This window comes from Phaethon lepturus, unplaced genomic scaffold, assembly GCF_000687285.1.
Source record: "Phaethon lepturus isolate BGI_N335 unplaced genomic scaffold, ASM68728v1 scaffold57211, whole genome shotgun sequence".
NCBI classification, from domain to species: Eukaryota; Metazoa; Chordata; class Aves; order Phaethontiformes; family Phaethontidae; genus Phaethon; species Phaethon lepturus.
The window spans coordinates 1-14,506 of record NW_010516682.1 but is presented as its reverse complement, the minus strand read 5'-3'; the positions used below and the strand labels follow the sequence as shown (position 1 = coordinate 14,506).

At 39.0% G+C, this 14,506-nt stretch overlaps 2 protein-coding genes across 3 annotated transcripts; one reads left to right on the top strand and one right to left on the bottom strand.

The window, feature by feature from the left end:
- The first annotated feature begins 2,890 nt into the window (after positions 1-2,890).
- IL18 (interleukin 18) lies at positions 2,891-5,961 on the top strand. Of its 2 annotated transcripts, XM_010296127.1 has the most exons (5): positions 2,891-2,960; positions 3,911-3,919; positions 4,443-4,580; positions 5,390-5,535; positions 5,668-5,961. In XM_010296127.1, the coding sequence occupies exons 1-5, from the start codon at positions 2,894-2,896 to the stop codon at positions 5,881-5,883; spliced, it is 576 nt and encodes a 191-aa protein (XP_010294429.1). In that variant the 5' UTR covers positions 2,891-2,893; the 3' UTR covers positions 5,884-5,961. The 2 variants fall into 2 exon arrangements, with proteins under 2 accessions (XP_010294429.1, XP_010294428.1); XM_010296126.1 differs by lacking the exon at positions 3,911-3,919 and having other exon boundaries at positions 2,894-2,960.
- A 3,232-nt stretch (positions 5,962-9,193) lies between these two features.
- SDHD (succinate dehydrogenase complex, subunit D, integral membrane protein) lies at positions 9,194-14,501 on the bottom strand (the record flags this gene model as incomplete). The annotated part of the gene is made up of 3 exons (XM_010296128.1): positions 9,194-9,359; positions 12,390-12,534; positions 14,456-14,501. Coding segments are annotated over 3 exons (357 nt in total), but the record flags the coding sequence as incomplete, so codon positions are not given.
- Positions 14,502-14,506: the final 5 nt, after the last annotated feature.

Sequence of the window (14,506 nt, the reverse complement as noted above, 5' to 3'; positions counted from 1 at the left end):
CCGCTCCAGCACGGGCGCCGAGCGGGGTGCGACCCGCCGGGGCGCGGCCCTGCGCTTCTCCTCCCCTGCGCCCCCGTTTCTCCGCCGGCAGGTTCACTACACACTGCCTCGAACGGTCAGCGAAACACTTTCTCGCTTCTACCGTTCCTTTCAAAGGTGCTCGGTGAAAGACCTAACCATCTTTTACTGCGCATCAGGGCAAGAAGTGTAGTCGGTTTGTATGTTTTACCCATTAAACGAAGGGCTGCATTTTCCTTTAAGCCTTTATCAAGGAGTCCTGCCTGTGCCTTCCTCTCTGCTTTAGAATAACAGAATAGTCCTTGACTTCTTGGTTTACTTCACCCCATATGAGGCATGCACTGTTTGGTGTTGTGGTGTTTCATTTCAAAGGCTTGGGTGTGCATGTCTGGAAACAGATGCAGTCTTCTGCTATGAACCTGGGTGTCTCTTCCACACAGACCAGCTAGGGCTACAGACCATGTAAAAACAGGATGAGAAAAAATCACCCTCAAATACATTCCTCAGAGTGCCTTACTAGAGGGACAAGGAAATCACTGTGATTCTCCCACCCCAATCCCCAAGGTTGATGTGTGTGCTTATTTACTTAAGTTAGCATTGCTCAGTTGTTTTGTAGAATAAATCTTTTCCAGTGGTGAAAAAGAAAATCCCTGTGCAAGAAGAGCCTGTTCTTCCCACTGTTTACCTAGCTTTAACACATTTATTACATTTATTATTTCTGTGGATAGTGCAACGGGAAAGAATGCCTTGACAGGAGTTGGTAGGTTTGAATGAAGCACTTCACATTCTAGACTACTTATAAAAAGTTACTTCAGTGTTTTGATGATCAGTGTTGTTGGCTTTGTTTATCTGATACTGTCTGATCAACAAGGTTTTGTGCATTCTGCTGTGACAGTCTCCTCCAGTGTATTGTATACAGAGGCTAGGCACATAGCTCCAGGTGAAGACTTCATACAGGTGCTGAGCTCCTAAAGGCCAGATACAGTGATGGTGAATGTCAGTATGTGTGTTACTTTGTGCGTCTGGCCAAAAATTTTACACCAATCACAAAGTAAATCAGATCTTGCAGATAGTAGTTAGTTGTTAGTTTTGGAAATTAAAACACCTTTATTTCTAAAAATGTAGATAAAATGGGTAAGAGCATTCATCCACAGAAAGCATTTTAGGAATATGAACAAAAATTTTACTAAGATACAGACACAAATGAAACAGGAAGGAAAGAAACAACCTGCATTTCACAAATCTATGGCAGAGAATAGGACATTTTAAAACTGTTTACTGCCAAAGAAGAGAAAGAATTAAATTCTTTGCCACGTCTTCCTCTGTTGTATTATAATTCCCTTTATTCTTATTCTCAGTTTTCTCCAAAGGTAGGAGATGCTATTTTAATTTTGAATATGATATCATCAGTTTTAAAGTAAAAATATTTTAGTGCCTATTTCTTATAATTATTCCTTCCAGTATCAACCATCCCATAGCAGTCAAATTATGGAAATACTACACTTTACAGTTCAAGTTCGAGTCAATACAGGTGACTCCACATAACTTTTGTTTTATTTTGTAATTTTTTTCCCCTGGGCATTGCTAGGACTGAGGATATGTAGACATTTGTGCCTGCAAAGCAATACAATCCATTCAGATGTATCTCTTTTCTGCTGGCATAAACAGAAACTTTACAATAGAAGGGATGGGTGCACTTATAGGTAAATGGAATGGGCATAGCAAATTTGTGACTGTCACTGTTCTTTTGTTTTATACGTTAAACATATATGTTGATTTGTCTATTGAACTGAGAGTGTAACATACTCTCAGTCACTGTCTCAGAAAGCTAAAGAATAAAAAGTTTATCTGTCTGGCTGTTACCTGTATAAGGTTGAGAATATGAACAAAGCTAAAACCAATTATTCTTCTGGAGTTCTTGGAGGGTGTTGTGTATTGACATTAGAGGCAGAGTGCAGCCCTGGGATAGTTCTAAATTAACCCTGAAGTGTTTAGAACAGGGTCTGGAACTTCTCAGGTGCAGAAGCTGGCTGGTCTTTAATGATTAGTTCAGGGTTGGGGGTTTTCTGTAACATGACTTTTGTTAGTCCCAAGGGAAATACATCTTTTCTTCACTTTTTTCTCTGTGTCACTCTTGAAAGAGAATAGCTGTGAAATCAAGCTCAGAATTCAACCTGAGTTAAAATAAAGTTAAAACACTGTAAGCAAATCGTTGCTACTGCAAAATAAACTACATCCCAACTTCTCTAGGAACCTACACAATTCCAGCTCAAGATGCAAAAGATACAGACCTTTCCAACGGGCACTCAAAGGTGAACTAAGTTTTGGGTATTTTAGAAGCTCTGTCTTTTATAGAGGGAACCTGGAAAGATAAGTCTATGTAGACTTAGTATAGATTCTATGGCTTGATGGCCAGTAGCAAGGTGCTTAATCTAGTCTTAGTCGCTTCCTTGTTTGAAAATTAGAAATAGAAGATCAAATAACCATGTGATAGTAAAATAATTTTTGCAGGCCCACAAGAACTAATTTGATGAAGTATGTTCATGGAGCTACTTATTAGCATTCTCACAGAAAGAGAAAATGGTAATGAATTATTATTTATTCCCATATAACATTGTGTAAGTCAATGAAAAGTTTTGTAAAATAACAGAACTTGAAGGGTGTTACTATGTTATTCTAACTAATTATAAAAAGCAACAGAGGAGGAGACCAATTATTTAAAAAAAGTAATATTTCAACAGGTAGTGAAACATGCCAGCCCTATTACAGTATTGCATACTAGAAGAGAACTAGCCCAAGAACTCCCTTGCTTTACAGAGTAAGAAGCATTGTTCTTAACTCTGAATCCTCTCCATGTGTTTTTGGCAGAGTGAAGATGAGTGGTGAAGAGATTCTTGTGTGTGCAGTACAACTTGGAGAAAATTACTGCCTCTATTTTGCAGGTAATTACTACCCACTGCTGAAAGAGACACACTGTGTCTTCTTCCTGTATAGAAGATCAAAAGCTGATACACAATTCAATCCTTTCCTTGGGCTGGCACCTCTGGTTTTGTGGAATCCTGTTTTTTTTCCCCCCATGCTACCTGAGTAATTCTCAAAGCAGTTACAGTCCCCACCCACTTAGAAGAATGACAGTTCTTAGACTATGGAGCCAGGCTGTCCACTGCAAAAAGAATCTGAGTTTGAGACAGATGTCCCAGTGTGTTAACAGGTCAGTACCACAGTATTGCTGAACACCTTAAGCACTTAGTAACTTTCTCTGTTTGAATACTGATTAAAAACAATTCCTTTATCAGTCTGATTTCAACCAATTTCACCATAAGCTTCAGTTTGGAGTATTGTTAGCCAAGTATCTGAGTCAGTGGACACTCCCATAAAGGACATTCAGCAGCCTTGTAATGCTATGGGGTAGACCTGGCATAAGTGGGTAACGAATCTTAGAAGATACAGAAAACAGCCTCCTCTTTAGAAGCAACTTGTAATGACTGTTTCTCATCCTTTTGCTCATTTAGAATAAAGGTGCTGATGTAAACAAAAAATTGCATGCCATTTATTCCTTGGTTATAGGCTTAAACTGACCTGAACTACTCACCCTTAAGTAACCCTAAAACATTTTGCATGCCTCTTGGTTTGGTGGTAACTCCAGTTCTCAGATGACTGGTGGTTTCATCACTCTGTTGAATTTGTTATGCTCACAAAATACACCCTGTAGTTAGAACAGTTCAGCTTGGTGAGTTAGTAATACTGGGGAGTACAACTGGAAATGCGTAGGTGGCTGGCTGGCTTCCAATCTTGCAGAACAAAACTGGGTAGAAAGTGGTTTCTTTTGTGGGAGCAGAGCGTAATGTAGTGTTTTTTCCTTCCTTTTTGTTATTGCTCACTTGGAACCAAGATGATGATGGTAAGCTGAAAGCTCATAACTTCATTATCAATTTTGCCTGAACTAACCTGCTCTTGCTTACTAACCCACAAATGCTTTGTGTGCCTTAGAGAACAAGTTTTCAAAATGATAGTTAAAAAAAAAAAAAAAAAAAAAAGACCATGCTACAGCTCACCTTCTCCTTCTGAAGTTGATAATGCTTTATTTCCTCCTAAGGTACAGGGTAGTGGCTTCCCTAACAGAAGGACCTTCTTTTAATGCAATTCTAATTGTTGGGCAAAAGAAAGAACTGTTGCTTCTGAACTCGCATTAATAGATACAGTAGCTTCTCTTGCTTATATATACAGACTGCTGTATTCCAGGAAAATGCTTGTCTTGCCTGGAGTGCTACAAGCCAGAGGTGGAAAGAATGACAAGGCCTCCATTTTGTTTGAGATTGCCATTCTAATTTCACCTTGTATCCTTAAGGACAAGATTAAGCATGTAGCAAACGGTTAAGATTACAGCTAAAATACTTGACCATCTTTGCTTAATATTTCTACAGGGCTGGAATGTGACGCCTTTTGTAAGGAAAAAATTCTCCACAGGGTCCTTCGAAATGTAAATAGCCAGTTGCTTGTGGTTCGACCAGATTTAAACATGGCAGCTTTTGAAGATGTCACAGATCAGGAGATGAAATCTGGTACACCATTTTCCACACACATATACTATAACCATTGCACTGTTTCTTTATTCTAGATGTGCTTTTGTTCTTTGTAGTCACTGACTCTAAATTATGAGAGTAAAGACTTAAACTTCATTTGTAACGATAAGGCTAAGCTAAGCGAGCTGAAATTGTGTGTCTTGTGTATTACTAATAGATTAGATTCCTGGATTAGACAGAGGCCTGCAGGATGTCCCATGCAGAAAAGGGCTACTCACATTTTTTGGTTACCTCTGATCACAAACTAGAAGATCTTCATTTTTTTTTTTTTTTAATGCGGTGGATTACAAAAAGCCATTTTTACGTTTAAACAGACAATGTACTTAACACTAAAAGCTATTACTTTCTTCTAACAGTAGTAGTTAACAATGTACTTACGGTTTTGGCTTTGGGTTTTTTGGGGGGGCCTCAGCAATTCATTCAGAACTATGTTTGTTGAACATATTTATTTACAATCACATATATATACAGATATATGATTTACAGGTGACTGTTTACAAATCCAATTCTCACTTTATGCATGCACATAAAAGGATTTGAACATTCTACACATATGAACTGGTAACTTTCCCATGCTTTCTTGCAAATTCAAAATCTTGGTTATTGAATGATTGCAGAAAGTCAAATATGTGCTACCAGCAGTCATAAAAATTCAAGTCCTGGCTGTCCTGTCAGGAAAAGTATCCTGGGAAGACAGCAGTTACCAGTGGAATGGTAAGACATAATATGGTTAAGTTGTTGCAGCTCTCTCCTGAGCAGACTACTACTCATAAACAATTTATATTTAGGCAATGGAATGCACTTCAACATTCACTATTACAAAACCACCACACCTTCAGCAGGGATGCCTGTTGCATTCAGTGTCCAGGTAGAAGATAAAAGTTATTACATGTGTTGCGAGAAAGAATATGGAAAAATGATAGTTCGATTTAGGGTAAGTATCTGCTTTCCATACCTTATATATACATAAGTAGTAGGCAAAATTAAGAATTCAAACATGTGAGAGCTGAAACAAAACTCCTCAGGTCTTGTGCTGGGACTAACCCATCCCCTTTTTCTTCCTTAGGAAGGAGAAGTTCCCAAAGACATTCCTGGTGAAAGTAACATAATCTTTTTCAAAAGGACATTTACATCTTGTAGCTCCAGAGCATTTAAGTTTGAATACTCATTAGAACAAGGAATGTTTTTGGCCTTTGAAGAAGGCGGCTGCTTAAGAAAATTAACTCTAAAGAAACTCTCAAGAGAAGATGAAGTGGATGAAACCATGAAGATAAGCTTCTAACTTAAGTCAGAACGAGAGTCACAACCTGTGACATACTTCAACAGTCTTAAAATGTATTTTGGCTTTTTGTAAAAGAAATTTTAGTCTTTCTTCATCTGAGGCAAGCCAGTTTTATGTTTTTAGCTACCATAAGTCAGTACAGAAATGAACACCTTACAAAGGAAAATAAATTAACATTTTTGGCAAAAAGCAGCAGAAGAATGTTTTCCAGTCAGATATAAAGAAAGAGAATTATACAATGAAGAAACAAGTACGTGCATGCCTAGAGTCCTGTATAGTTTGATCCCCAAAATCTTTACCACCTGTTGATCAAATCAAGCTTTTGAATTAGTTATCTCATAGACAAAGCAGACCTATTTTGGGGATGGAAAGAAAACTGCTTAAACTAACGTATTTCATAAGCAGACCACACACCTGGCCAATAAACACTCTGAGATTACTTTTTTGCATCAAGATTATTTCCTGGATTTCTTCATCAATCTCAGTTACACAGTGACATCTCACCTTCACCTGCAGTAGAAACAATACACAATTTTTAACTTACTGGAAATCATTGCTTCGAAAAATGCTAACTTACCTGAACAATTAAAGTTCTAAGCAAGCTGTTTGTCCTCAAAGGGCCCAAGGAAAAAGAATTATGCTTTTATGTAAAGGCACTTAAAAGTTAACAGTAAATTGTAGATTAGTGATGAAATGAAACAGACATTTATCCTTCTAACAATTTGGAACAAATGTAGATATGGCTGGCTCCCATAACGACCTTGTATTATCCCGTGTATGTGACAATGTGTGAACTCCATTTCACGTTTGGAGCTCAGCAAGCACTGGATTTCACCAAAACCAAAATTCGTGTAATGCATTTTGAATATTTAATCTTGAGGTAATTGGTACAGCATATATTATTCTTTTCTTTGACACATAATATAAGCGCTGGTCTTCCTCTCCTGTTGCAATTCCAGGTAGTGATAACCTAAGCATTGACTGCAGTTGGGGTCCTGGGTCTTCAACTTGCCCTGCAGAATAGCTGGTACAATTGTCATACCCCATATAGGCAAAAGTGATCAGAGAAAGCAGGAAGGCCTCTATCTGTCATGAAATGGAGGAAAATCCTCAGATTTGCAGAAGAGATAAGACAAGTCTCAAGACTTGTTTTGGTAAAAACCAAACCTATAATTTCAGGGGCTTTAAAAAAAGCATGGAGAAGACACGAAACTGCTATGATAACTCTGACTGTCTCAGCTTTTCATGTTATGCTGCCCCTGCCATTTCACCTACTGAATCTAGCTGCTACAGGAGCACCTGGAGGCAGTAAAAAACCAATTATTTACAATGGCAGTACAGCCACCACTGAGTGCACTATCGCTTAGGGAGAATTTACTTGGAGGGGCCTAAACTCAGGAATGTATTTAACACATCTGGATACCCAGTAGGACTAAGTCCCAGTTTTATATGCCTGACAAATGTTCAAAAATGGGATTAGACCAAATGGTCACAGCCATCGCAATTAATTAAGAACAAAAGTTAATGGTAATTACAGCGAACTGATTCAACAGGACTGAGGAATACATGCCATTCATAGAGTAAGCTGTGGTGATTACCTTTTAATTCTTGCCTCAAAACCACAATGAACTGGTCTCAGAGTTGCTAGACCCTAACATTGTAGGTCTGGACTAACACATTCTCAGAGCTCTTACGTAACTCATTTCTCACACAAGGTATCTTAAACAAATACCACATAGAGATGCATCTTGTGTTTGGTCTCAAAATAGGAAATATCAAACACTTTCTACGATACATGCTTAGATTGTGCAGAGGTACTTAGCAATACGTATGAATCTTCCTCACTATGACAAAATAACAAACGTTAGATTGATATCTAAATCAGACCACATCAGACAGAAGCAACCATCTCTGTTCTGACCACAAAAGCAGCAAAACAAAAGCAACCAGCTACACGGTATTTCCCATGGTTACGTAAATAAAGAAGTAAATACATAAATAAATATTCCTATCCAGATTTTAAAAATATGACATCAAATCAGAAAATCTTGTAGAATTCAAACAGCAACTTATTCATTCTGTTTATTGCATAATCAGACTGATGGGAACACGCAATTCTCTTCCTCTTACTAGTAATAGTACCACAGAAGTACCATTAGAAGGTGGAAACAGTTAACTACTCCTTACTACTATCAAAGTCAGAAAAGATAAAGCAGAGAATAAAGTTAAAAAACAGAATCTCATTTCCCTCCAAAATGCTCTAAAACCTAAAGACATAGAAAAGCACACTGCCTCAGCCTCATGTCAAGCTATAATAGAAAGGGTATGTTTGTTGTCTTTTCAGTCACACAGGAAAATGTGTACCAGTGTTTATTTAAAAACTCCCCCCCCCCCCCAAAATGCTGCAGATGAACACAGAGGTTCTAGGGAAACTATAAAAGCCATATGCTATTTATGACTCCTAAATAATTGGAGTCATAATCTGCAATTATTAATTAATCTGCAAAAGTCTTTTTCAAAGTCAATTATTGCTGTATTTTCTAATGGACATTATTCTTGTATTAAGTCTAAGTCACCTCTGTAAGTATTATGGACAATACATACTCATAAAAATATTTGATGTTTTATAACATCTAAATGAAGCAATGCGGAGTAACAGTATGAACAGTAACGTAACAGTATGAATTAGTGTTTTGATTTTAGAAAAAACCCAAACACCTATCTGCAGAGAAAACATTTTAAGTAACCCAAAAGTAGTAAAAATCATTCAGAAGCACACACACACACTTTCTGCAAATTCTTTATTGTATGGATTAAGAAAAAAAGTATTCCCTTTTCTACATCAACGCTCAGGGTCCAAATAGTTACAGGGTGTGCCTTACATACAGTTCAGTTGTTGCAATGTCAGAAATAACACTTCAGTTTTCTGCAAGTCAAGTTTGTTTTACAAAATAGGAAAACAAACAACAGTTATTTTAGAAAAAGACTCTTAAAGCTGCCATTACAAGGAAAATTACCTTCAGCTATGTAATTCTGTCACTGATGTAATTAATTCCTCCCAATTTACAGTGCAGCTTAAGTCAAGTCACTCTCACCTGGACATTATCCACTTAAAATCTACTTTTTCTTTTGTAACATTTTTACTGCTGTTGGATATTTATTTCTGAAAGACTAGCTCTGAACTTGCTGCAGTATGTGCCTACTATGGACCCTTGGTTATTAATTTGTTTTGCATTAAACATGTTGGTAAAAATACGATGAAGCAGAGGCAGCAGTGAACAATCGTGTTTGTCAGAGATTTGGTCGCATCTTAGAGGCTCCACAGCATGGCAACAGCCTTGCAGATACCAACATCATAATAGTTAAAGTAGCAGAGGCCAGCGAAGGTAACGGCTGACAGTACGTACAGACCTGTATTGGCCAGTTTAATGGGTACCTCTCCATGGACGTAGTCAGTTATAACCTGTCCAAGACCCCTACAAAATAAGAGGGAGAAAAAAGCTGAAATCAGGTAAGAGCATTCCTCATTGAAATCCACCCAGTTTATGTGAGCATGCTACAAAGATGGCTCAAATACATCATGTTTTTTCACCCGCTCTCATCAACCTTTCCTAAAGAATGCCCAGTTCCCACTCAAAAAGATGCATCTATTGAAAACAAAAGAACATTCCGCATATTTTATTTCAAAAAAATAAACGTATTTGCTCAGAGTTTTCTTAGTGGTACTGAGGAAACGACATGTTAAGCACAGCTCCTTCAAACAACAGAATCTGTAGAATCTGCCTCCGGGAAACAGGGGGCAGCTTATCCGTCTTCCAAGGACTGAAGAAAAGAAACCAAAGGAAATATCCTTCTTGATTGAACAGCAAGGTGTGGCTCTGGTACCAGACATTGTCAGAAATGCACAGACGACTCCAGATGTGTATTTAGATTAGAAAATAGTGGCAACCAAAAAATTAGCACACTCTGCTTTTATTCTACATCTGTCAAATGGGAAGTGAACTCTTGTCCAGATTTAAACCATCCAGCAACACGAAGACAGAGGATGCTATTAAACTAACATGGTAGTTCTCTTCCCAAAAGTGCAATTATATTTGCTTTCTGCAATGACAGATGTCAACCTTGTTAAAAAAAAAAAAAAAATTCGCATTTAATGCAATAATTTTCTCTCTAGGATTTTGCCTTGGTCTAGCCTGAAACTGAAGGATCTACGTCCCACAAATTAAGACACACGAGTGGCCTAGCAAGGTTCAAAGTCCTGTAGCAGATGTCACTTGCAAGTGAACACTGAGCTCAGTTTCAGTTAGATGGAGTCCTAATACAATTAAGATGTCAAAAGCAAGAAAAGGGGGTGCAAGGAACCCCTGGATAACACAGAAGAGAAGCAGAAAGTGGAAGCAGTCTGAAAGGCAACTACTCTCAAACTATTACAGCTGTTTTTTACAACTGGACAGTGGAATAAGGTCAGGTGTGCAAGCAGCACTTACCCACACTTCGAGCCTTCCAAAGCGCAGACATGCAAGGCATACTCAACTTGGGACTCACAGGCTGCCCTTCAATTGTAGTGTTGATAAGGGATTTTCATAAGATCTTTTCTTTGCATGGCACAGTAAGACTAAGCCATGCTAAGACTCTTCAGAAAAACTGGTGCGTGACTTTACAGCACACTAATTAAGTCACACAAAGTCCTCATGGGAAAAGACCAGTGGCCCTGAGAACAAGGAGGGGATTAGTGAGAAATAGCTGACGTGGTAGACACACAATCTAGCTCACAACACAGCAGCTTCACTGGACAGAGAAATCTTCATCACATACCAGCAAAAACGGTGTAAGATAAACACAGCTTCAGGTATCCTGAGTAAATCTATTGACAGGTTAGTGTTTGGACGGATAACCACCTAAATATCTGAAGCACTATTTCCAACATACTTTAAGGCAAGACTTCCTAAAGGAAAACATAGCAAAAGGTGAAAGAGAACACCTCAAAAACATGCAATACCCCTCTGCAGTTTCTGATCAGCTACTAGAGGGATTATCTGATCTGTGGCAATCAAATTAACGTTTATGGCAAGCAAATGATCTTTTTTCTTTTAAAAGGTATTCTAGCACTGAATACCTATGAAAGTACAAGAGGGGAATTTTCTTATATGGTAACACCTTTGGTTTTTCAGACAATGTTTTGCAAGATAAGAGTTTAATACTGGAGAAACATTCCAGCTTTAAAAAGAGAACAAAAAACCCATACAAGTGGGGAAGGAATTCACTCTGATGAAAGCTACGAGCAAAGCTGCACACAAGCAGCAAGACATTTTTCTCATGGAGGAAGTCCTCACACTGTTTATGAGAAAGGTATTTCTAGTATGAACAATCCTGACACTTTTGTCAACAACAGACATTCACTAAAGTATCAAACGAGTGTGCATTGACACAAAATGTCATCCAGAGAACCCATTTCAACACATCAACCTGCAACAACCTGTTCCATTTCCTGGAATTTCCCCACATGGTCACATCCAGTATGGTACCAACACGCACGTACCAAACAAGTGAAGAAATGCTCCAAAGGCAGGCAAGCTTACCTTTACGTATTTTATCTTTGAAAGAGCTCTGTCAAATGTGTTCAAGGATAGCCACATTTCAGATTAATTCTGTACTAGATTTGAGGGCCTTGGGAAGTAGCTCTCAGTCACAGTGAGTCACAGTGCAAGAATCCCTGGTACAGCTTCGTAAGGGCAAAACTGAGATTTAAGAAAATCTGGCATCCCAAAGTACCATGAAGTTGCTTATCTGCTTTATCCCTGTGACAAGGAACTACAGACCAGTATCACTTCAAGAATGTAAATGCTGCCAGTTAGGCCAACCATGCAGCTGGATCCACTCCTAACTAGACTTGTCTAGCCTACTCACATTAAAGATTGCAGCAGAACTACACTTAAGAAGAACAACATGAGCCAGCATCCATTTCCCAGGAATCAAGAAAATAATGATCAAGGTCTCAGCTTCTTTAGTGGAATATTTGCTATGAATTCTTTATTATGCAGAATGTCATCACCATTGAGATGTACAAAGCCAGTCCACAGCACAGAACCTTAGAAGAACAACTTGTTTTATATAGATCTGCCCTGTTTCTGTTCCCTCTGTTCATACAACATTGATTGTTCTACAAGATAAAAACATCCAAGATTCTACATAGTCAGTGGCAAGGAAGTCCTCCTAAGGTAAGATACCGTGTAGAAGAACGCTAGAGAATATTTATGGATTCCTTAATATTAATATGCATCCTGAGGGAACAGTGTGACAAAAGAAGACCAAAGTATAACTAGTCTTGTCAAAGATCACGACTGTCACAGAACTTGGAGCTGTGTAAGGACTTTGTATCTTTCTCCAGGTGTTTTATACCAGATCAGGAAATAAGTCAAGTAGACTTACTGCCATATAGAGTTTTAAGACATAAGACTTGGACTATCAGACTTTACTCTTAATTCCGAGGGACCTATTGTACTTACCAGTGGCCATGGAGAGTGAGGGCTGCAGCCAGTGAATAGTCCATGGCTGGTCCAGGATACAGGTAAGCTGCAGGAAGGAGACCCAGCAAGAGGACACTGACAGCTCGCTCACCTGCCCAGTGCAAAGATGCAGCCTTGGAACTGCCTGTAAGGAGAAGTATTTTTCAGTGCAAAGTTCCCGTTTGAAATGCTGTAACCTTAAAAACAGATACCTCATCCTGACCAGCACCACACAATTATGTGTTTTCTCTGACCTGTTTACTAAGCTTTCACCCAAGTAAAACTTAAATGCCTTTGAATTACTGACATAGAATGCATATCTACTTTACAATGTCTAGAAAGTTAATTTTAAATACTCCTCTCTTTGCTGCTGCTAAGAAAGAGAAGCTTCTTTTACTACAGAAGAATATAAGCTCAACAGGTAAAACAAACACCAGTCCTACTTTCACAACCTGCAGTTCAGGACTAAGGTTCAAGTCAACCATCACAGGAAAGAAGTGTCTCCACAGGCAAAGTCTTTTTGTCTAGTGATTTTCCTGACTGTTACATACTATTGAGTACTCCCACCTTTTGAGAAATGGCTTTGAGATCCAGACGGACACAACTACAAGTTCCAGTGAATGGCACATCATAACAACTCTGTGCACAGTCCTGCCCAGGAACCAATACTGCTATTTTTAACTGTAAATAGCAGATTAAACTTCTGGGAATATCACAATGTTATATGGCCTAGAAGTAGCCTGAAGGCCAAAGGATTTCAGTCCTCCATTGATACTCATCTGGGTACAATTTGAACTATGTAACAGATGACTCTAGAGACTGAAATCTTGACTGAAAACAAGAATTGACTTTGTATTACCTTTACAATACCATACTCCCAAAGTGCTTACCTAACACATCCATCTAAACCAAAATGCAAATGTTGCTCTTCATTTTTGCAAGTGACAAGATAAGGAAAGCAAAGGACCTGAAATAAAACATGAAAGGGACCTAGGCCGTGGACTAATAAGCTGCCCCTGTAGAAATCCATGGCCAAGAATGCTTCACAGCACATGCATGAATTCTGTTGTTAATATGAAGTCCAGAAAAGAAGGGAAGGAAGTGGCTTAGCTGTATTTAAGCCAGTTTCTTTTACAAGTGTTTCATCACCTTTCCCACTTCTAAGTTGCATTGTAATGGCTACAAAACATCGTTAACCTCCAGTCACATTTCTCATATTTAATTGTGCAACTGACAGACCAGAACTTGGTCTTAGCATGGTTATCTTTCATCACCTCTGCGTGGTCTTGACACATGCAGAGAGGAAAAAACAACCCAAAAAATACTCTCTGCCTGCTGATCAGACTTCTCAGATTAACCTCAGTGAATCAGAAACTCTGCTGTTCATGAAAGAAGTCACAACTGCAGTGTTTTCATATTATTACTGCTACTGAACCATAAGAAATGTTGAATCTTCTGATTTCTTTTTAAACCTTTCAACTTTTTTCTGCACTTGAAAAAACTACCACCTTTGTTAATAAGCAGAGATTTACTTTTTTAACATTTAGTTTATAGACTTGCAGCATTCACAAGCTTGATATCAACACTGCAAATGTCATTTTCAAATTCAAGCACTGTAAAGTCCCATATAGCTTGTTTTAAGTCCGACCCGGGCAGACTGCAAATAAACAGCTGTGCCACCAACTGAAAATAATCCTCTCGCAGGTGACAGTAACACATTCTGGTAATACCAGAATAATACCAGGAACACTACCTCACTCAAGAAGAGCCCATGAAAAACTACTGTGCCACGCATCAATTTTTTCTGCCCTTGGTTACTCACACCTGCCATTTAAAATCTCCTACCTGGCTCAAAAAATCGGCAACCTTGACCAGACGACAGTATAACAGGCACATGAAGAACAGGCCGTTTGGTTGGGCTGGACAAATCGTTTCGAGGAAAGGGGAATAACGGCTCAGCGCCGGCTGACAAACCTGGTGCCGGCCACGGGGGAAGACGAGACACCCCGCGTACACACGCGCGACCCCGCACACGGCGGGGGGGTGCCCCGGGGCGCGGGACTTACCGTGCCCCTGGTGGTGGGGGCTGTGGCTTTGCCGGGCCGGAGCGCTCCGAT